The sequence below is a fragment of the Haliaeetus leucocephalus genome, unplaced genomic scaffold (genome assembly GCF_000737465.1).
Source record: "Haliaeetus leucocephalus isolate CR32 unplaced genomic scaffold, Haliaeetus_leucocephalus-4.0 Scaffold295, whole genome shotgun sequence".
NCBI lineage: Eukaryota > Metazoa > Chordata > Aves > Accipitriformes > Accipitridae > Haliaeetus > Haliaeetus leucocephalus.
This window is the reverse complement of record NW_010972731.1, coordinates 1,857,812-1,878,643: the sequence shown is the minus strand read 5'-3', so window position 1 is coordinate 1,878,643 and position 20,832 is coordinate 1,857,812. Positions and strand designations below refer to the sequence as shown.

Genomic DNA, 20,832 nt, shown 5'->3' with positions numbered 1-20,832 from the left:
TAGCGTATTAATTAAGGTAGAGTTTTCACAGTTTAGGTATTTTCCACAGAAATGTGAAATGCCATAAGTGTGGTAACAATATTCTTAGCCAATCTTATCTGGATTAACTACCTTAATCTGCTTATTTTAGTCAACAACTCGGCCTTTTCTGAGCATAAGTAGATGAAATTAATAGAATCTCCTTGAGCTTCTCATGTGATGGAAATTATAGCAAAGAACATGACCAGTAAAGTAACCATGTTCTACAGTGCTTACAGTAGGATATTCCTTATCTTACTGCAGTTAGGCTTCAATGATAAACCTGTAACAAAAAGATCAGTTACTGCACCTTGTGCAACAGGCCCTTTGCTTGGCAGCTACCCCGTGAAGAATATGATGCAAGCAGAACGATGTAAAGTGGTTTACTATCTACCTCCAGCCTCTACTAAACATTCCTGACCTTTCCTTCCTCCATAAGCCTTCAGGCTATAAAAGGAGTGGGTACAGCTTCCCTTTCTTTGGACAAATACAAGGCAGGGTAGAATTGACCTTCAAGATAAAATTTTATTAAAAAAATTACACAAAATAGAGGTTTTACATTGTTGCTGTGTGATAGCTACAGCTGGATGCCTTCCAGAGGGTGCACTTGCTTACTTACCTCACTGTATTTGCATACAGTAATGGCAAAAAAATCCCTCAAACAAAACCCACACCAATAAAAGAAATCCAGTAGTAGTTCCACATCTGTTTCAAATCTAGGTACTTTCCCAAATAACTCATTTCACAGACAACAGGTGAGAACAATTGCTATGTTGTACAGAGTTCAAAGACAATGATTTTGTTCCCCCCTCCCAGGCCTGACGTTTCCATGAACATGACTATCTTCTTTTTTATAAAGAGGGCTGCAAGGGCTATTACAACGCTCAGACTAAAGTATGAGCATCTAGGTATTTAACAAAAACTGGGATGTTTGTAAACAATTTAATTTATTGGCATTACTTACAAAATAAAGTATTAGACTATGATTTTCCATCATGTCTGTTGTCAGTATGTGGTTTTATTTTTTTAATAACAAAACAGAACGAGAGTTGAAATACATTAGAAATCCCAGATTAATCAAGCTGCAGACAGGGTCCCATGTTGTCCTCCTAGTTGCTCGTGCGCCTAGGCGGCCATGCAGACACGCGCGCGTGTATGTGTGTGTGTTGGGGTATCTGTGACTGTCTGTCTGCAATGCCCACATGCCCCAAAGTGGGTCAGATCCTGCCCCACACTCCCGAGGCCACGGCATTACTCTGTCTGTGCCGCCCACTGCAGGTTTCCTCTTTCGTCCTGGAGATCGCTTGAAACCGCTACCACCGCTGTCAAGACTGCACCGTCCCCTTAAGATACCACATTCCGCCGTAGCTCACACAGCAGTCCTGGGGAGAAAGGGAAAGTCCGTATGGTCTTGGGAACCATTGTCTGGCTTTAGGGCAATAAATGTGATCAATAACCCAAGTCCCCTCTCCAGAGCACAAGAGAGAGCACAAATCCAGAGCAGCAGGTTATCTCCACCCTGAAGACCATATAGCCTAAATGAAGATGACAAACACAAGAGGGGGAAGGTTGAGAGGCCACGAGGAGGACAAACAATGCAATGGCAGCAAGAAACGGGGCTTCTGTGGGGAGAAGATGGGGATCATGCAGCAGCCAGCTCAGGAAAGGTGGTGGGCAGGGGTGAGGACAAGGGAACTGGGGCACACACAGGCTGAAGCTCAGGTGGAGAGACTGAAGGGAGCAGCGGGAACAGGCTGGAGTGTGAAAGCGGTCGCCAGATCTGAAGCCTTTTAAGAAACAACATTCTATGATAATGAACTGTCAAACCTCAGAACCGTGCTTTGGTATTCCGACCACACGTCTGCTAAGCTTACAGCGAGTAAGCACCACAGCAAAGGAGTTCAGTAAGCGGGTTTTCTTGTGGCTCATTTTCTTATTTCTATTAGATGAGCACCAAGTCTCTCGAGTTCTAAGCTAATGGCTTCTCTTTCTTTTGCTCCCACCCTTCCATTTAGGTAATTCAACACGGGCTTAAGTACTGCTAAAAAACTGATGATCTGTAGCTTAAAGGGAAAAAACTATCTTTTTTTCTGAAGTCTTGGGACCTGCACATCACAAAACCAAATAAGAAATTAAGTGTGGGGGCTAGAAAGAGGGTTTGCGGACTTGATCTGCTGATGCAAAAATACAAACCCTGGCAGTCTGTTCCTCTTGTGTATAAAAAAGGAGCACAGGCAGATGGGGAAACAGGAGTCAACAAATCCAATTTCATTCAAAGAGGAATCCTCTCTCTTGTGGCTTAAAGAAGCCAGAGAATCGCCCTATTTCATTAAATCATACTTCTAAATTTCATTTCAGAAACAAAGCTAATTTCACATACTTCTGTGACCAATGTATTCAAGGCAAAGAGGCCTGACACTACACAAGGCTGGTTGTGCGATGACTTAGTGACCTACATAAAAACAGTACCCAGTTTTTTAGGGGAAGGTATTTTTTCTACAAATAGGTTATCTGTTAAATAGCAACAGCATCATGAAAAACTAATGCCAGTACATTGTCTAGATGTTCCAGGAGAGCTGATATTTGAGCTCATCTAGTCGCTTGACAAATCTCCCGGCACAGGCAAGCCACATGAAATACTGTCTAGCAGGCAGAAATGTCTGAGCTTATTTTAATGCTAAGAAAACCAGGTTCTTTCAAGCAAGACCAGTTGGCTTATTATCACAGCAACGGATCTGTAATTTTTCAAATATACTATTATTCTGTTTTCAGATCCTAATGTAATAAAGTACTTAAGCACTTGTCTTATTGAAGTGGGTGACAGTGAGCAAAGGCCCAGCAACAATGATTTAAGTATTACATTAGTTGGCAACTTTCTACTTAAACCATCCTGCATCGCTTTTAAAGCTTGTCAATCATGGCCTGTGTGGTCCCTACTTTATATGTTAAACTTCTTTAGCAAGTAAATGGTGCACCTTCAAAGACAGAGATGAAAGGATTCAAATAAACATTCACAATGAAATGTGTTAACTACTACTTTGCCTGCTTGTTTTGGCTAGGGTTTTGCTCCGTACACTGCTGCACGTTCTTCTATAGAATGAAATGCACTTCCTCCTGAATATGCGGCACTTGTGCTCTTCAGTATTAACCAACAGCAGTCAGCTGGTTAACTCAGAACACTGTGCAGAACCCTCCCACCTCCTTAATGTTTAACTTCAAATTATTTAAAAATAACTCTGAAGTATCACATTTACTACACTTTATTCTCTGCTGGTCCAAGATGACAAATAAAGGTTTGTTGCAATAATACAAAATAATATGTGAGTCAAAATCACTACTCGTCGGAGGGAAAGAAGGCAGAATGAGACAAGCGTTATTTTTAAGAAAACAAGCTGAAAAACAGGCTTTGTCCACATTCCAACAACAATTGTTCTATCATCTTTATCATTTGTCAGTTCAAGGTAAAATATGATCCTTTGCTAAACCAAGCATTAAAAATTCATGTACTGATTGGATCAAACCCACAATGGAATAGAAACATACCTTTAGCACTCTATCCACCTCCTGCTTGTTTAGATCTTCTCCACATTCTTGACTCAATTGATTCTGGATGACATTCCTGCGCACTCGATAATTTTTCGAAAAGATTTCAAGCAAAACTTGGCGATGCTTTAAAAGAAAACGTATCATAAATACAAAGAGAAGAACAACTATTACTATCTTTCTATATATCAAAACTGCACGTGCCTTAGTCTGTACAAAACATTTACTGAACTACACTAGAGCAGTCTTGCTTTGTAATCCTGAAACCGTCCCATACTCATCTGCCCTCCAGCAGTGCCCTAGCCTCTGAGGGCCTTACAGGGATCTCTCTCTACCCTGTGGCCAGACTTGCACCTGCCCTGTGACCTGGGGCACCTCCAAAGATACAAGAACATGCTGGAGAAGGGGCTGCAAGATATTCCTCTCAAATGCTTCCACAGGAGTTCACATGGTCCACACCAGCCAGGAGGCTGGATACTGCTTGACTCTTTCCTATAAAAATTTATTTAGGTCATGGACACAGGAGTTACATTCTCCATCCACATTTTGTTAGGCTCCTTCCCTTTCACTTCATTTACTCTGATAGCAATTAAAACTTGGGAGATGCTCACATATGCTATAATCATTTCCTATTCTAAGTATAAACAGATACATCAGGTAACAACATCATTTAATCTCTGGTTAACGTTGCATTACCACCAAAAGGAAAAAAAAAAATTTAAAAAATTGGACTGGATTCGGGTGTGAGCCCTGCACTGGAGAATCATTTCTCCTTGCAGGTTTAAAATTATTTGTATTCCACTGAGCTAGTTACTGACATGTATTACCAACATACTATGTTCCTTCTGCCCACACCGCTTTCTCTTGACACAGCAATGATCACCCTGTGAACTAAGAGCTTCCTCTCAGCTGGAAATAGGTTGGTATTGAAAACTGTACACTTCAACAGGGAAAGAAGAAAACTGCCTGCTGTACCAGTTCCAGAAACACAAATTCAAACAATGCCAAATGCTCAATAAACATATATTTGGGAATGTCACTTATTTTTATTTTTACCTGATCATAAGTGTCACCAGCTTCCCAAAGCGCATAGACCTTTAGCTCATCTGGTGAAGCAGCAGTCTGTGGAGGAAACTGAGAACAAGAGGCTGTTAAAAATAACCATGTATTTAATGAGTTCTGCTTAATGATTCTATGACACAGTATCCCTGGACACCTATTACTGCATCAAAAACGTCGTTGCCATGTAATGAGAACTGCTGAAACAACGTAAGCTCCTCTCCCATTCCACACTCGAAGGGGTAACTTTGCTCTGGCAGCCCCTGTGCCTGCTCAGGCATGGCCCGTCCTGCAGCCATGAGGCAGACACCTTCCTGCAGGCCCGATGACTTCAACAGAAACACGATCTGTATCAAACCTGTCCTGCTGGCTGATCCTGCAGCACACAGACCCCAAATTAGTAAGGGGCTAACTATGGCCTAGGGAATGGGAATGAGCACCATGGCACCCCGATGTGTGCCTTGATATGCCCAAGCCATGTTTGACTGATCATAGAATCATTTAGGTTAGAAAAGACCTTCAAGATCATCGAGTCCAACCATCAACCATGCCCACTAAACCATGTCCTGAAGTATCCCGTCTACTCGCTTTTTGAATACCTCCAGGGATGGTGACTCAACCACTTCCCTGGGCAGCCTGTTCCAATGTCTGACAACCCTCTCAGTAAAAAATTTTTTCCTAATATCTAACTTAAATCTCCCTTGCCGCAACTTGAGGCCATTTCCTCTCGTCCTATCTCCAGCCACCTGACAGAAGAGACCAGCACCCACCTCACTACAACCTCCTTTCATGTAGTTGTAGAGCGATAAGGTCTCCCCTCAGCCTCCTCTTCTCCAGACTAGACAACCCCAGTTCCCTCAGCCGTTCCTCCTAAGACTTGTGCTCCAGGCCCCTCACCAACTCGGTTGCCCTTCTCTGGACACGCTCCAGCCCCTCAGTGTCTTTCCTGTGGTGAGGGGCCCAAAACTGAACACAGGACTCGAGGTGCAGCCTCATCAGTGCCCAGTACAGGGGACGATCACCTCCCTGCTCCTGCTGGCCACACTATTTCTGATACAGGCCAGGATGCCGTTGGCCTTCTTGGCCACCTGGGCACACTGCTGGCTCATATTCAGCCGGCTGTCGATCAGCACCACCAGGTCTTTCTCTGCCGGGCAGCCTTCCACCACTCTTCCCCAAGCCTGTAACGTTGCATGGGGTTGTTGTGACCCAAGTGCAGGACCCAGCACTTGGCCTTGTTGAACCTCATACAATTGGCCTCAGTCCATTGACCCAGCCTGTCCAGATCCCTCCGTAGAGCCTTCCTACCCTTGAGCAGATCAACCCTCCCTCCCAACTTGGTGTTGTCTGCAAACTTGCTGACGGTGCACTCGATCCCCTCATCCAGATCATTGATACAGATATTAAAGAGAACTGACCCCAATACTGAGCTCTGGGGAACACCACTTGTGACCCACCGCCAACTGAATTTAACTCCATTCACCACAACCCTCTGGGCTTGTCCATCCAGCCAGTTTTTCACCCAGCAAAGAGAATGATGCTTCTGGTGACAGTGGGGTAACCCACACCAGTGCCATGGGCCCTGATGCCATGTCTGGCACACCACGAACCATTTCAGAGCTTTAAAAGGGAACCGTTGGGCATACTGGAATCCTGTGAATTTTGCATGGGGACAGTTTCCTACTGGTGGAAGGTCAATCGCCACATACCAGAGCAATCCCAGGGCCTAGACCTTAGCCAGTATCTCATGGCAAGATGTCTAGATTCTTCCTGTCAGCAGCATTTGCTTCCAGACCATCCAAAGCAGTATTCAACTGAGAGCACCAAGTATATTGTAGGGTCTTTCTGGAGGTTTTTACATTTACAGTGGCAGGTTTTAGAGTTTCAGACTTTATTCTGTATTTATCTGCTTCACTAATCCCAAGTCAGCGTTACTGACAAACACTGTGCTTCTGCTGTATTTGTCATATCTGTTTTGGGGCAGACTACAGGACTCTAGAAGACTGGACACTGAACCAGACACTTGCTCGTTTCAGGCTCCAAAAATGAAGAGGTTTTGTTTGTTTTTTTTTTTTCCATGTGCCAAGCTAGAGAAATACATCTGTTTTTTCTGAGGCAGAGGCCTCACACCCCTGCACACAGGAAGGAACACAACTGCCTTCCCTCCACGCCCCTTACTCCTAAAAAAATAAAATACCATAGATTTGCCTTAACATTTCCCCTTGGAGCAGGGACTAACGAGCAATGCTGGCATATGCCTTCACTCCTGACATGCCTCTTCCTGACTGTTACTAACAACTTATTCCTTGTAACCGCCCAGACAACCTAAATCAATCATCTATGAAAAGCTAACAAGCCAATCCTGATTGTTTCAGCATCCCTCAATCCTAGCTGCTGGTACAAACCAAACCTTTCTTCCCAGCCTGCCTCACACCATGCCAAAAGACTTGTGCACTGCAGAGTGAAAGATCAGCCTTTCCTTTCACCCTTTGCCTCTGATCTTCTTGCAAAGAGGAAGAGTTTTGTGCAGCAGAAGCTGCCTGGTGGGATTAGCAGCTTTGGCTCTCATGTTGGTCCAACTGGCTGGACTATAACAAGGTTTTACACTTGATTTAGAGCCAGGATTCAGGTTTATTAGGCTCGCAACACCTGACACAATTCTCTTCTCCTAAGGACATTTGCTTTTGAGGAATAATATCTCTTGTATGCTTTCAGCGCAGATAAAATCAAACACTTCAGCTTCCCTCCAGAAAACAGCTGCAGCAGGAAAGGCAAAATGCAGGGCACCAGGAGCACCCAGCCACAACCTGCCTCGCTCTGCGAAAGTCACTCAACACAGACCCAGAGTGCAAACTCCTCCCGCCTCAGCCACAGGTCTGAAATGCAGCTGTGTTTACCCGGCCCCTCTGTGAGGAAACGGCTTCCAAACCAACACAATACTTAATTGGGAAATAAAACCCACAGGATCTCCTCCTCCCGTCCAGATTTACTCTGCAAACTGTTGCAAACACTGCTGCCAACAGCACCCTGCTTGCTTGCTGCTGTCATACAGCCTGTCCACAGGAGCGGGAAATGCTGTCAGCGACTCTGAGACACATGCTGCTCTGTCCAAACAGCTTTACTGTCTTGCCATTGCCGTCCCTTTGCCATTTTATGTTCCTTATCTTAATCTCTCCAGCCTCACCTTGAAACAGCTCTCCACTGCCATAATATCATTTACAGTATTTGCCCTGTGCCCCTTCCTGCTCTAAGCCCCCAGAACTAGTGCAGGGCTTTTAGGAGATGAACTGCTGGCCCAGGTCCCCAGGGCTGCCACGTTAAAACGGAAGCTCTCAGGGAGGAGCCCTTGGCTTTGGGATGTGTCTCACTCAAGAACTGAGCACACCCTAAAAATAGCCACTGCCAGGCAGCCTCTCATTATAGCTAAACCAGACTGAAAGGGGCTGAGTCTGCCAGAAAAAAAAACTTATCAGCTGGAATAATCCTAGAGGTAAACTATTGAGCTTACCTCTCCAGGAGCCTGGCATCAGCACTAGCCCAAAAGGCTCACCGTAAGCACAGGGCTGCATTCCTCTCCTGTTACCCTAGCCAGGCAGGACGCCGGCAATGGTTACATCATTTCCTGATACCTCAAAAATATCCTTAAGATTTGGGCAGAACCTTGCCACTGCAGGGACCGTGGGAAGGGAGCTGGCAGGAGCCAGCCACCCCCATGCACCCCCATCAGTCTGCAGGAAATGGGTGCAGATATTCAGGAGCCAGATTCCTGTGCAAACGTTTTCTGTGGAGCTAGACACAGGGTCAGCCTGCGCAAGCCCCGGACACACGCACAGTGCCAGTGTCTGCTGACGATGTCTCTACTCACCCTCTCTCTGATGGCAGCAGCACCCCACTGCACTTGGGTGCATCTGCCCAGGATCCGGTATTTCTGTACGTGTGCTTTTCCCTCCCACTTGAGGATGCTACAAAGCACAGGCAAGCACAGCACTCTGCAGGCATCCCCACAGCCTCCTTTGCAGCTGGAGTGGCACCTCTTCTGGCTCCCCACAAATACTATTTATCTCATACCCTGGGTGCAGTCGGTCAGCTTTATAATAAAGCCTGCATTGCCTTGGTAAGGTTTCAATTGCTGTTTTCAGCAACATGTTTTCCATAATAGGGCAGCATGCAAGCCAAGAGTGTCTTCACCCCCCACAGAACATCATTTTAATTACCTCAGATCATTGATTTTTATCACCAAAGCACTTTCAATTACAGAAAACTAATGAGCAACTATGAAATCCCACGCTAAACAACCCTCCAGGCTTTCCCTGAGCTCAGGCACCCTTGTCGGGTTCTGACAAAATTGTCCAGGGGAACAATCAAGAAATACCAAAGTGTATGAGCCCATGCAAAGAGTTAAAACCAGCCCCAGCACCTTTGCCATCTGCACACAGCATCAGGGGGATGCTTGGGGGTAACAATTTACATTGCTGATAACAGTACAGGCTCATACAGGCTCCTGTAGAACATCTCAAGTTTTGCAGTAAATTCTGGGTCAGCAGAACTAAAACTTACAGCAGACCTCCAGCAAGAGGCTTTCCAGTGACCACTTCTACACCTCTGCAGGTCTCCTGTGACAGGGTTTTCCAGACAGAAGGAAGTTCCCAACCACCTCTCTTCAAGAGCATTTTATTTTGGTTGTTTTTTTGAAAAAAGAAACTATCCCACTTTCACTCCTCACAGCTTTTAAGCAAAGAGTGGAGGGAATCCTTTCCAAAATCCCAAAATTTCCAAAGCAAACAAGTCCCAGTCCCAAGTAACAGAGCAGCAATGACCTCAGCTATTTACCATCAGGATGGCAAATGCACTTATTACACTGCATACAAAGAAGAGCCTAGCCAGCACTAAGAGGCACTTCCAGGCAAACATTACTCCAGGACTTGGAAGCTGTCAGGAGAGAAAGCAGAAAGTACCAAAATCAGTGGTCTCCCTAGTGGCGTTTTGAGTCTGTTACTTGGTTCCCAGGTGCCACAACATGTACTTTGCACATGACTGAACATGTTACTTGTCGTCCCCCCGCCACCCCTTAGCAACCCTTACTCCTTAGCTGAGTTTCAACTCCCATGCTCCAGGCTCTCTCTCGTCAGCCTGCCTGCTTCCTGCTCTTTCCGCCTTGCCTGCTCTTTCAAGCAGTTCACACGTCTCTTTTCCCCTCTCCCCAAAGACAGCTGACTCCCAAGCTCTTTCTCGTTGCAACCCAATCAGCACTGCCAGATGTCTTGTAAAATTAATTTCCTTCTAGGCTGTTTCCCATGATGCCAAATTCCTTTTCCTTTCCTAAGTGATCTACTGTCACACAAACCTGCTCTGTCTCACGCAATCACACATGTCATTTCCATAAAGACAAAGAAACAAAGACACCTCTGCACAGTCTAGAAGGAAAAGGTCTGACCAAAGAAATCTGCTGCAGATATGGTTTGCCACTTCCCAGACGGCTCTGCTGGGCGTGCCTTGCCACTCCCAGGCAGTCAATGCCACCTTTCTTCCCCCAAATGTATCCCTGTCCCTGAGAGAACCAGCTTGTGCAACTCCAGGAGAGCTGATGGGAATCTGGTACTGCCTTAGATCATGTTAACAGAAGCAAGTTGGGACAGCGAGTCACTGCAGCCCGACAGCTTGGATGTGGAAACAGAGCCCCAAAGACAACTAAACTATGCAGCATACCACTGAGCAAAGAAAGCAGAGTGCAGGGCCTGCCAGAAGCAGGACGGCAGACAAACCTCCAGCAGCTTCAACATATCCAGTTACTCAGCGCACATCTGTTCTTCTGGTCCACCAGCACAGGACACAAATATTTCACAGCTCAGATGTTTAACTGCCCCCCAATCCCTCCTCCCCAAAGTACACCCAGGGAAAAACATACTTACAGGCACCAAAATCTGTTTGCAGCCAGTGTCCAACACCATGTCCTGTAACATTTTGTCCGAAATGCCACTGAACAACGTATGTCCTGGAGGCAGACTGGCTAAGTGAAGGTTAAATAACCGTTTAAGCTCACTCAGGGTGAGTACAAATTGTTTCTTAAATGTTGACGACACAAATGCCTTCAGTTCTTGGGCTACCCGGTCAATGCAGCCTCCAGGCAAGTGGCCGTTTAAAGAGTCCGTGGAGTCCTCCTCTGCATGGAGGCCGTTGACAATGCCATTGTTCATGCCCTCATAAGCCGAGGTATCCATTGGCTCCTCGTCACTCACAGGCTCCTCTTTAATGCGGATATTGGAAACATCTATCTTGGCTGAGGCATCATTGGATTTCATCTCTGCCTTTTGCTTCTGGAACTCCTTCTCCAGCTGCCCATAGTTCTGCTTGACTTTTGCTTTAGCCATGTTGACTCTTTGCTCCCCAGAAACCAGTAACGGATGAGCTAGTAAGAAACAAGAGATACCATAAATCTCACCATAACCAGGGCTCCAGTCTTGCAGAATGTTTATTGAAGGGGTCATAGTGAAATGAAAGCAGGAAATGTCCTCTGCTTGTGAAATCTAAGGCATAAACCCGGTTTGTTGATAAGATTTTACTTTAGTTTGGGTTTTTTTTGGTGGGGGTTTTTTGGGGTGGGGGTGATGGGGGGGGGTTGGTTTTTTTAAAGATAAACATGTTGACAAATTTTAAGCCAGATGCTTCGGGAAGGGTGTTCCAGTTGAGGAACCTGAAGCAAAGACAAAGTGCACTTGTTCAATCACTAGGGCCTTTTCTGTAAGTCAGGAAACCAGGATACAGACTGCTTATACATCTCTACTCATGACCCAAATGCTGCTTTGCCTAACAACTTTTTTTTTGTTTGTTTTTTAGAGTATCTAGTGGCCGGTGGGGCCTGCTTCAGGAACTGCCAGAGCCAGCACAAGGATGTCCTATAGGTACAGTGAGGAGAGTGAAGGGGTTAACAGTGAACTTGAATACCCTTCTAGCATGAGGCACACAGTGTGAAAGTCTGAGACCCTCTTCTTAGTATTATTACCCAGTGATGGGGAGAAAGGGACAGGAGGGAGCTCTTTTCCCATGCAATCCTGTGCCTCTTCCCCTGGGTCCTCTACACACCCAGCTATCCAAAGGTGAAAGGAAGGGGCGTGTTGGCAGCAGAGGAATCCAGTCTCAATGCCAAAGGAAGGAGTGCTGTGTTTAAGGCAAAATCATGCACAGCACACATACTGTTATCTTCTCTGCTGTTAGGCTCGCTAATCCTCTCCAAATAACCCAACACCTAATCCTTCCAAGCAGATCAGACACAGGGTATTGAAATGGATTCATATGCTCATTTGTCAGTTCTGCTTATACTCTTCATTGGCTCCAGTGTCTGGCAATGAGCCAAATACCTAGTTAAAACTCTCTGGAATCTCAAGTTTTCACAATCTTTTAAAATTCTGGAGCAGCTACTTTAATATTCTCACTGGCATCCATGGTGGAGAAGGACATCAAAAAGAGACAGCTTCATACCTCCTTACAGCCCCCTGCCAAACACATTCTTCATTAATTGCTCACCCCTCAACCACAGGACAGAGAGCCCAGTGCAAATCAGGCGAAACAAAAAAAAACAAAAATCACCTCCTGCACATTAACTTGCAAACTGAGAGGTGAGAATTACTTGTGCACTGGCCCTGTCCTCTCTTCAGGAGCTGCTTACACCCTTACACCACACAAGCTGCCTTAAATGAAGAAGTTGATAAGAGAACCAGCTGATTTTACACCATCAAATGGCAAGTCCCCACTGCCAAGGAATCCTCTGTGCTCTGCTATGAGGATGCTACAGTAAGCTTGTGTCACCCCAACATCAGTGTTGTTAGTACAGACCAAGATCTGTCTCAAATAATCCAAAGGAAATCACAAGAATGGGAAAATATTAAACAAAACAAGGCCAGTCCCCACCATGTTCAAAACCAAAGAGGAACTCCAAAACATCACCCAGGAATATGGAGAGATGCATGTGCTTCAAGATGATCCAAGCACAATTCCATTTACCTGATTGTGCCTCTTGTTTCTTTGGCGTCAAGTGCTCCTTTAAGAGATTATAGACCTTTTCTAATCTGAAAGACAAAGATAAAATATACCAAGACAGTTTCAGTTGTTATGCCTGCATGCAGCCATGCCAGCTTTGGCCATTAACTAGAACACTCAGTGTCTCCAGGGAGCCAAGAAACAGGAATGACTTGAATGATGCAGTGACACCCCCCACCACACCACTGCCTGGTGACTGTGAGGGGGAAACCTTCGAGGCAATACAGATCAAATTATCTATCAATGTCTACAGAAACTTTGTACAAGATAGTTCCCTGTTTTTAGCTTATTCCCCAAAATAAAACAAGTCATTTACTTGGCCTGAATGCCCATCCACAGCATATGTTGCCTCTGAACTATATCTGGATGCTTCTTAACAAAGTCTTCATCATAAGGCAGCATGAACTCCCAACCTTTGTTTATTCTTGCCACGGACATGTGCTCTAGGAAGTCTTTCACATCTTCTGGACAAAGCTAAAAGAAAAAGCAAAAGCATAAATAATATGGAAGTCAATTTACATAGGACATATGCAGCCATGCAGCAATGGGCATTGTTCTATGAGACAAGAAGAGTTGGACTGATTTGGTATGTATGGGGCACCTCCATGAATACACACCCAGCTAAGTCAGAGATACTCATCCTTCTCTGCAGCACCAACACTTTCACACAATGTTAAAAGCACAGGACTTCAGAGAGCAGTGGTAATTAATCACCTGAGAGTCAAATAGCTCATGGCATGTTTTGTGAAGAAAAGGGAGTTTCCAAACTGAGATGAAAAGACTCTGTTGTGAAGAGAAGCATATTCTACAATGTCAATCTTATTTTAAAGCTGCAGGTCAAACATGCTGCACCTACACATGCACAGCTTTTAAGCGGCACTGGATCTTACATTCCAAAAATAGATGGTCTGTGCATAAATTGACTCATGTTTTATCGTTTTACAGCATTTTAAGGAAATTATTTTTCCTCTTTACTTAATGTTTCTCATTCATTTGCCAGTTTTAACAAAATATTCAGGTGCCCGAGTTGCTTTAAAGCTTTTATTCAATATTGACAACTGGCAAATGGTGACAGAAGAGTTGCTCTTTTCTAACGCACCCAAGGCAGAGCAGCTAGTGTGGACTGCACAAGCACTCATCTGCTTTGGTGCACGATCAGTCAGTTTAATTCAAACTGTGTCTGGCTTTCCACTGAAACAGATGAGAGGACAAGATGCATTCCAGTGGCTCAGCGACAAGGCCAGTCATATCCTGTGGAGTCATGGTAACTGTGGGAGCTGCTCAAAATGTTTGTAAAAAGAGTATGTATCTATACCTACCTGTTCCAAAGTGAAGGCATGCCTGGTGAGCAACACTGCAAGTCAGCAGTAATGCAGACACTGTGAACTTTAGAAAAGGCTTGCAGCAGCACCCACTACCAACCTACGGACAATGTGCAACACATATCACCAACTTCTGATTTAGGAATAAAAAAACAAAAAGAAAAAAAATCACTCACTTTTGTAACTGCTGCCACTTCCTTTCTCACAACCCAGCGGTCCTGTGTGAACTTCCACATCTAAGAAGGGAACAAAAGAGAAAAACCTAGTAACCGTATTTAGCAGTTGCTTTACTGAAATTGTAGTAATGACCCTGTTCAATGATGTTACCAGAAAAATGGAAACCCCATTCCTTTCAAGAATGTGGAAGTAGGCGATTCTCAGCCAGGTAGTGGGAAAACACTTTCTAGACTCTTCTGGTCTCAAATAGCCATGAACACAGTATCAAAAGCTTTGAGAGTCCATGGTTTGCCTTGATGAACCTGTGACTACAAAAGCTACGAAGAATCTCTTGAACTCAAACTCCATTTAGCTTCCAAAAAAAAAAAAAAAAAATCCACTGCAGTGATGCTGGTACTCCAGAAGTCACACTTGAGGCTCTGCTTCTCACATACCTAATCATCAACCTAAATAAACTCTTCATCCACTTCTGTTAACGCAGTGGGCTGTAAAGGCTGATGACTGTTGCCTTTCTGCAGCACACAGCCCCGTAGAAGGCACCCGTTCCCTTCTTCAGTGCACATCACGGTCACTCATAGCTATGCCAAGATGGCCTGTCACTCACATACTTGTCCCCAGTTAATGGAAAAGCTAGGTGCTCTGCAGAGCAGCTCCTAAGGTCTAACATCCTGAGAGGCAGCTGCTGAGAGCAGGTTAACAGGATACATGAGGACTTGGGCAGAACAATGTCTGAACACCCCTTTGATTTCTTCCTGTCTCCATTTAAATAAACTACAACCTCTTTTAGTCTGTGTGTATTAATAATGTCGTGAAGAATTAAAAATCTCATTACTGCCAATTTCTTCCCGCCCTACGACGTCATCTATGCATCCTTCTCTCTGATTCAGCTTCTCTCTGCCCACAAACACACAAAACCACCACGCTCACTTTAGGGCACAAGGCATTTCTGTTTTAAAGCACAGGAAGCTGCTGTCCAAAGGAAGTAGATCTATCAGCTCTCCTTGAACAGAACTCTGAGGCAGCCATTTCTCATTAGGCCCTTTACCCTCAGCTAGAGCCAATGGTACTCACATCCTCTGAATTTATTATGTGAGAATCTGGGGAAAAAACAGAAGCTTTCAGAAAAGATAAAAACTACTTTTCCTTTTCCCCAAAGTATGGCATGGAACAGGTGGACACTAAAATATGGTGGCCATAAATATTTTTTATCCTTATTAATTACTTTAGACAAATATATACAGGGAAATAAAGTTCACTTTTTTAAGCTAGAACACATTTTCTCCACAGATGCAATACAGCATTACACACTATTTCTGAGCCTTATGACCAGACATTTCACTTCGTCTGAGAGCCAGAAATACCAATGCTTTCTATTTTCTAACATTTTAACTTTTTCCCTGTTGTAGAGCTAATCAGCAAATTACTTGCCTTTAAGATTAACACCAATCCATTTCTCACGCAAGGTATATTTAACATAATTCAAATGAAAGTAATGTATCTTTACATCTTAATCGCTAAAACACTACCGCTTACTTAACTGAACATAATAATTTCTGGTCCCTAGAACTTTACACATGACGTGTCACCTAATCTGCTGTGTCCTAAAGACTTATGTCACTGGGTCACACCTGAATCCAGGTCTCCATATGGCAGTGTCTTGGGCTGACATCAAGTCACAATAAAAAGTCAGTTTCAATCACCATCAGTTTTATCTTCTACTAGTACTGTAATATCCTTAAAGTCTCTTGCACCGCATGCTCCTATTCAGAGCTAAATCTCATAAACTTTGCAAACAAGGGGAACAGTCTAACTGAAAAAAATGAGAGCAATGCACTCGTCAGCTTCTCTTTGATGGGGTGGAAGCCATAAACTGAATATGAACTTAGGAACCACTTAGGAACTTAATTCTTTCCATGGTTAGTGAAAATAAACACAATGCAGAGGTTGTTCCCTTTTGCTGTGGTTACGTGTGTGTTTACAAGACCTGTATTCATTTCAACTTCCATGTGCAGCTACTGCTCACAAAAGGTGCCTGGGAACAGAGTCCTTTCACTGATTAGCAGCTCTGGGGAATAAAGTCCTTTTTAAAGATCAACAGTACATGCTCAGGGAGCACAAGGCTTACCCACACTGCCCTCCTGAGACCTCACAGTCCTGACCCCATGGAAATATATCTGGAGAAACAAGCACTTTATTATCCAGTCCTGGCTTTTCTGTAAGCCCTGCACTGTGGGGGCTATGCGATAGTGGCTCTACAGCACGTATTAGAAAGGGATGAATACTGTTAATGACAGATGATTTGAATCTGCCAGACAGCCACAATGTCAATCTACGCCAACGCTCCCATGACAGATGACTAACAACACCTTCAGGATTAAAGTACAAATAATTTTGTTGGAGGAAACACCTTACTGCAGTAGAGCAGCAGACTTTTGCAATGCCATGGCCTCCCAGGCAAACTTCACCTACGTTTTCCTTTAAAAACAACAAATATTTTTATACTTACAACAAAGTCTCTTCCTCTACAGAGCACTTCTGCAGGGACTCCACTATGTGGACTAGAAGTATCTTTCGGGTAGAGGACATCACTGTTAATTAAAAAGGAAGACAGATTAGTTACTAGGTACTCCAGAAAAATGGCATTGGTGAAAATTAACAAACATGTCCTCCCTGTTCTGCAGTTAAATTATACCTTTATCCAAAGCATGGTTTTCATTAAAGGAATTAATATTGGTGTAATTACACCACTGCAATTACACTAGTGCAAAAAGGCTTACACCAGCAAAGCATAGCCTTGTGGCTAGCAGATGTGTGCAACACAGGTACAAGCTCTGCTTTGTTCTTGCAAAGCCTATCCTCCCTTGGATCAGTGTAAACAAGACCAGGATGATCCTAAGAAATGCTTAGGCTAACCTGGTATGCAGCCTTGAAGGCAGCATTTAGCCAAAATGCTGATGTATGGACATAAGTTTTTTTTATTTCGTTCCCAGCAATCAAGGGCTTAAGAGAACAATACTGCAAAACGTCATGCTCAAACCAAACAGCCCTGAGACCAACACTACCCTGTGTCCTTGTCTACTTGCAAGACCAACTGGATGACATTTGTTAACATGCTCTCCAAGGCCTCAAGGCAGCCCTGGTTCATGATCTTGATCCTACCCAGGCCAAAGAAATGGGTCCCTTCTACATTCAAAGCTCTGATGCGTGCATGCGCTGCTCTGTGCCCAACCATCCCAAATATGCCACATTTCCTAGAGATACACGCATCCTTCTCGGACTAGTAGCAAAGAATCAGCTACAACATAAAAACAATCTGAATGCTAATATACTGTCTCTTAACTTGCTTCCAGCTTCCTTCTGGAATGGCTGGAGGGACAGCAAGGGTTGCTGTAAAAACTGTTCACATTGTTAACACAGGCCTGTATCACAATAGCTGAAACACATCCTGCTAACAGACTTGGACTAGTAGCTGGTGCCACTCATCTTAACACAGAGAGCTATTTCAGAGACTATAATTCTCCGTATGCAGTGCTCCACCCAGGTAAAAAAAATCATACTGCACTTTAGACTTCAATTCCCAGTGGGATGTTTTATCCTAATAAACAGGAGGATGATACAGAATCCATTTCATGTGGTACACTCAGCACACCACACTTGATTTATTAAGCGGGTAATGCCTTCTAGAGGGTAGCTTTCAGCTGACAAGAGCAGCATCCACTGATGAACAGCAAGGTGACTGCACAAAGATCTTTCTTTGACTGAATTTAGCTAAGAAATACTATAGCTGACATTGGTTTAATTTTCTGTGTTTATATTCGATACTAATCTCTGGAAGAATTCAGGGCAGTCCTCCCACAAAAGAACACGAGTGAAGACAACATCAAAAACCTAACATAACTCAAATGCAAATACAGATTACATCACTGCTCAGCCATAATTTTAGCTGGTGTAGGTACTAAGGTATTACCCTTTAACATCAACCCTTCGAATTTTGAATATCTGACTGCACTAAAAAGGACCAAACAATAAATCAAGATTTTACAGTACTGTGAATTAAGAACATGGCTACTTTGGGACACAAGGAAGATGAGTATTAAAAATCCATTGTTCTGATCCTCTCCTTAAAGCAAAAAACCATGTCCCAGTAACAAAGACCAGCCATACCTCTTCACCACCCAGTTTCCCTGGACCAGCATTGCCACCTGCTGTATACAGCGGAGAACTGCCGTAGAGTCAGTCCCAGAGCCTAGCAAACTCATCAGATTTGCAAATGGCATGACCTTCACTGAAAGGCAAAATACACACCAGATTAAGGGTTTCTTCAGTGTGCATGATACAGACATAGATTTATAAATCTAGGATACTATGATTCATGTTGAAGTTCATGGTCAAATCTATACCTTAGAAAAAACCCAGAACCTAAGTTCTACTAAGTCCCCCCTTGCACTACAGTCATCCTCTGTTCTAAAAATACCTGCTAGTGATGCATCACAGTTGATTAGCTTAACTGGTCCCAAATTAATGCATCAATAAAATAAATCTATGCCTTTGGCAATATTTGGAAACAGAGATACCTGACAAGACAGGAAGCTCCTGAGGCAAAGTCCTCAGGATTTGCTCTCATCAGATAGTAACTCTGAAGAAACAAAATACAATTCCTAGATGACACTCATGAAGTGCTTATTACTGAAAACCTCGCAGAAAATGCCAAAGTGCAGCTTGTTGCATTAACCTTCAACTTATGATTCATGTTCAGACCCCACATTCCAGGAGATACCTGCTGAAATAGATGTATCCAGAAAGCTATCATCAGATTAGAAATTATTCTAAGAGTAACTTGACTGCAAACATACAGATCAACAGTCAGATCTGCTGCCAACTGCTCGTCCCTGCACAGCAGGTCTTCTTAAGGAAAGGCTCGGGATTTGGATTCTTCACAGAACAAGAGAGCCAGACAGACTGTCTGGTGGGGTGACAGAACTGGTACTACTAGGAAAGGTACCTCATCTAAGGTAATTAGAAGACACAAAGTAAAGTGCAAATGTATTACAAAAGCTACAAACCATTCTTCATCAGGATCTTAATCTGATCAGCAAGGGGTAAAGTTCTCAGCTGGGCCATAGAAAGCACATTGCTTGGAGCCATTGGTTTGTCACTGCAGGTAAACAAGAAGATTTGTAGCCCATAAAAAAGAGCATCCAGCCAATACGGACTTTGAACATTCTGTACAAACACTTACTTCTCTTCCTCTACGCTTGGAGGCATCAACATCATTAAATATTCACTAGAAGAAAAGAAAACACATCCTTAAAATGCTTGTCGTGGGACTTCCCAGGTTTAAGTACATTAAAGTTATTTCTTGCTTAGAGCAATCCTACTTGTGTGTATCTACAAAACAAATATTAGCCTGAAGAGAGAGCTCTTCCCTTTCCTCTCCCATCTTCCTCTGTAAATTCAGTACTAGTAAAAGCTATTGACATTCATCTGCCCAAAGAGAAGGTATGAAATAAATGAGAGTCAGAATCCCAGCTCTTCTGTACAGAAGAGGTGTCCAAACAGAGGAACTGCAAGAGTAAATACATTAAACACAGGTGCTCTGACACGGCAGTAAGAGGGGTAATGTGAAGTCCTGCAGACAGAAAGAATCAGGCCAGCAACAAGCAAAAAGTCTTCTCCACCCATGTAACTACCAGTGTCTGTGAGGAAAGAATCAGATCCAAAAGACTTCTCAGAACACCTAGCACTGTTCCACTAAGACGTTAAATGTTAAGAAAAACACATCGACACCACTAAACAGAGAGAGAGCCACTTTCCTATTACTTGGCCATGGTTGTATCAGATTAGAGCAAAGCATTAGTATTGACTGCATCATGGGAAGATTCCTGTATAGCTGCAGTCACCAAGAAACAAAACTGAACAAGTTTCCAGTATGTCTCACAAATCACAAAAACAAGTTTTATAAGATTTGCTACCAATGGAAGTTACTGGCTTCAGTGTTTTAATTTATTTTAACCAGGAGCTTTTCTTTTACTTTTCCTTTACAGTATTTGCAGTCCCAATAACGCAGGGTTGTGATAATGTACAAGAGGCTACAATCCCAAGTGAATACAACTAGTTTGAGTCTCAGAGTACAGGGAAACAAAGAAAGCAACCTGAATAAGTTGAAGTTTGTTTCTGTATTTTTTAAACTATTCAATTTTTATCATGGATAGAAATATCAAACAGCAGACTTTTAAAGAATATACCTGCTTATTACCCTGAAAACAATCCCAACAAATTACTGCAATTTCTGTAGGGAACCATCAAAACCATTACCTGGGAGATTTAATTAATTCCGTGTTTTCAGCAAGGCCATGACCTTGACTAAATAAATACTGGCGCTCGTGTTCAGAACGGCTATCCTGGAGATATAGAAAAAACCAAGAGTCGCTACCACATACGGAAAACATACAAAATGCCAGAGAGCTGGATTGCTCACTCCAAACTGTGACCACCCTGTCATTACTGCACCGTTCAAGCGTTCCACCTCACTAACGAATGTTCTGCTTTCACTTTCTTGAACAATGCTCATGTGATGTGGGAACATTTCTGTTGCTATGACTTTGAAATCTGCCGACAGACATGCATGCAGGTCAGACAAACCAGATTTCTGACACTCAACTGACTGGCTGGCGTTCCC

At 43.6% G+C, this 20,832-nt stretch overlaps 1 protein-coding gene across 1 annotated transcript in view; it reads right to left on the bottom strand.

Annotated features, from left to right (window-relative positions):
- Positions 1-764: 764 nt before the first annotated feature.
- POLR3E (polymerase (RNA) III (DNA directed) polypeptide E (80kD)) overlaps positions 765-20,832 on the bottom strand; it is a 31,181-nt gene continuing 11,113 nt past the window's right edge. The window contains exons 9-20 of the mRNA XM_010570202.1: positions 20,469-20,637; positions 19,393-19,437; positions 19,217-19,308; positions 18,318-18,438; positions 16,660-16,741; positions 14,153-14,212; positions 12,971-13,128; positions 12,619-12,683; positions 10,530-11,026; positions 4,618-4,695; positions 3,562-3,687; positions 765-1,400 (exon numbers count right to left, since the gene is read on the bottom strand). Coding sequence (XP_010568504.1) covers positions 1,344-1,400; positions 3,562-3,687; positions 4,618-4,695; positions 10,530-11,026; positions 12,619-12,683; positions 12,971-13,128; positions 14,153-14,212; positions 16,660-16,741; positions 18,318-18,438; positions 19,217-19,308; positions 19,393-19,437; positions 20,469-20,637 — 1,550 coding nt within the window. The 3' untranslated portion in view covers positions 765-1,343. The remainder of the gene's footprint in view (positions 1,401-3,561; positions 3,688-4,617; positions 4,696-10,529; positions 11,027-12,618; positions 12,684-12,970; positions 13,129-14,152; positions 14,213-16,659; positions 16,742-18,317; positions 18,439-19,216; positions 19,309-19,392; positions 19,438-20,468; positions 20,638-20,832) is intronic.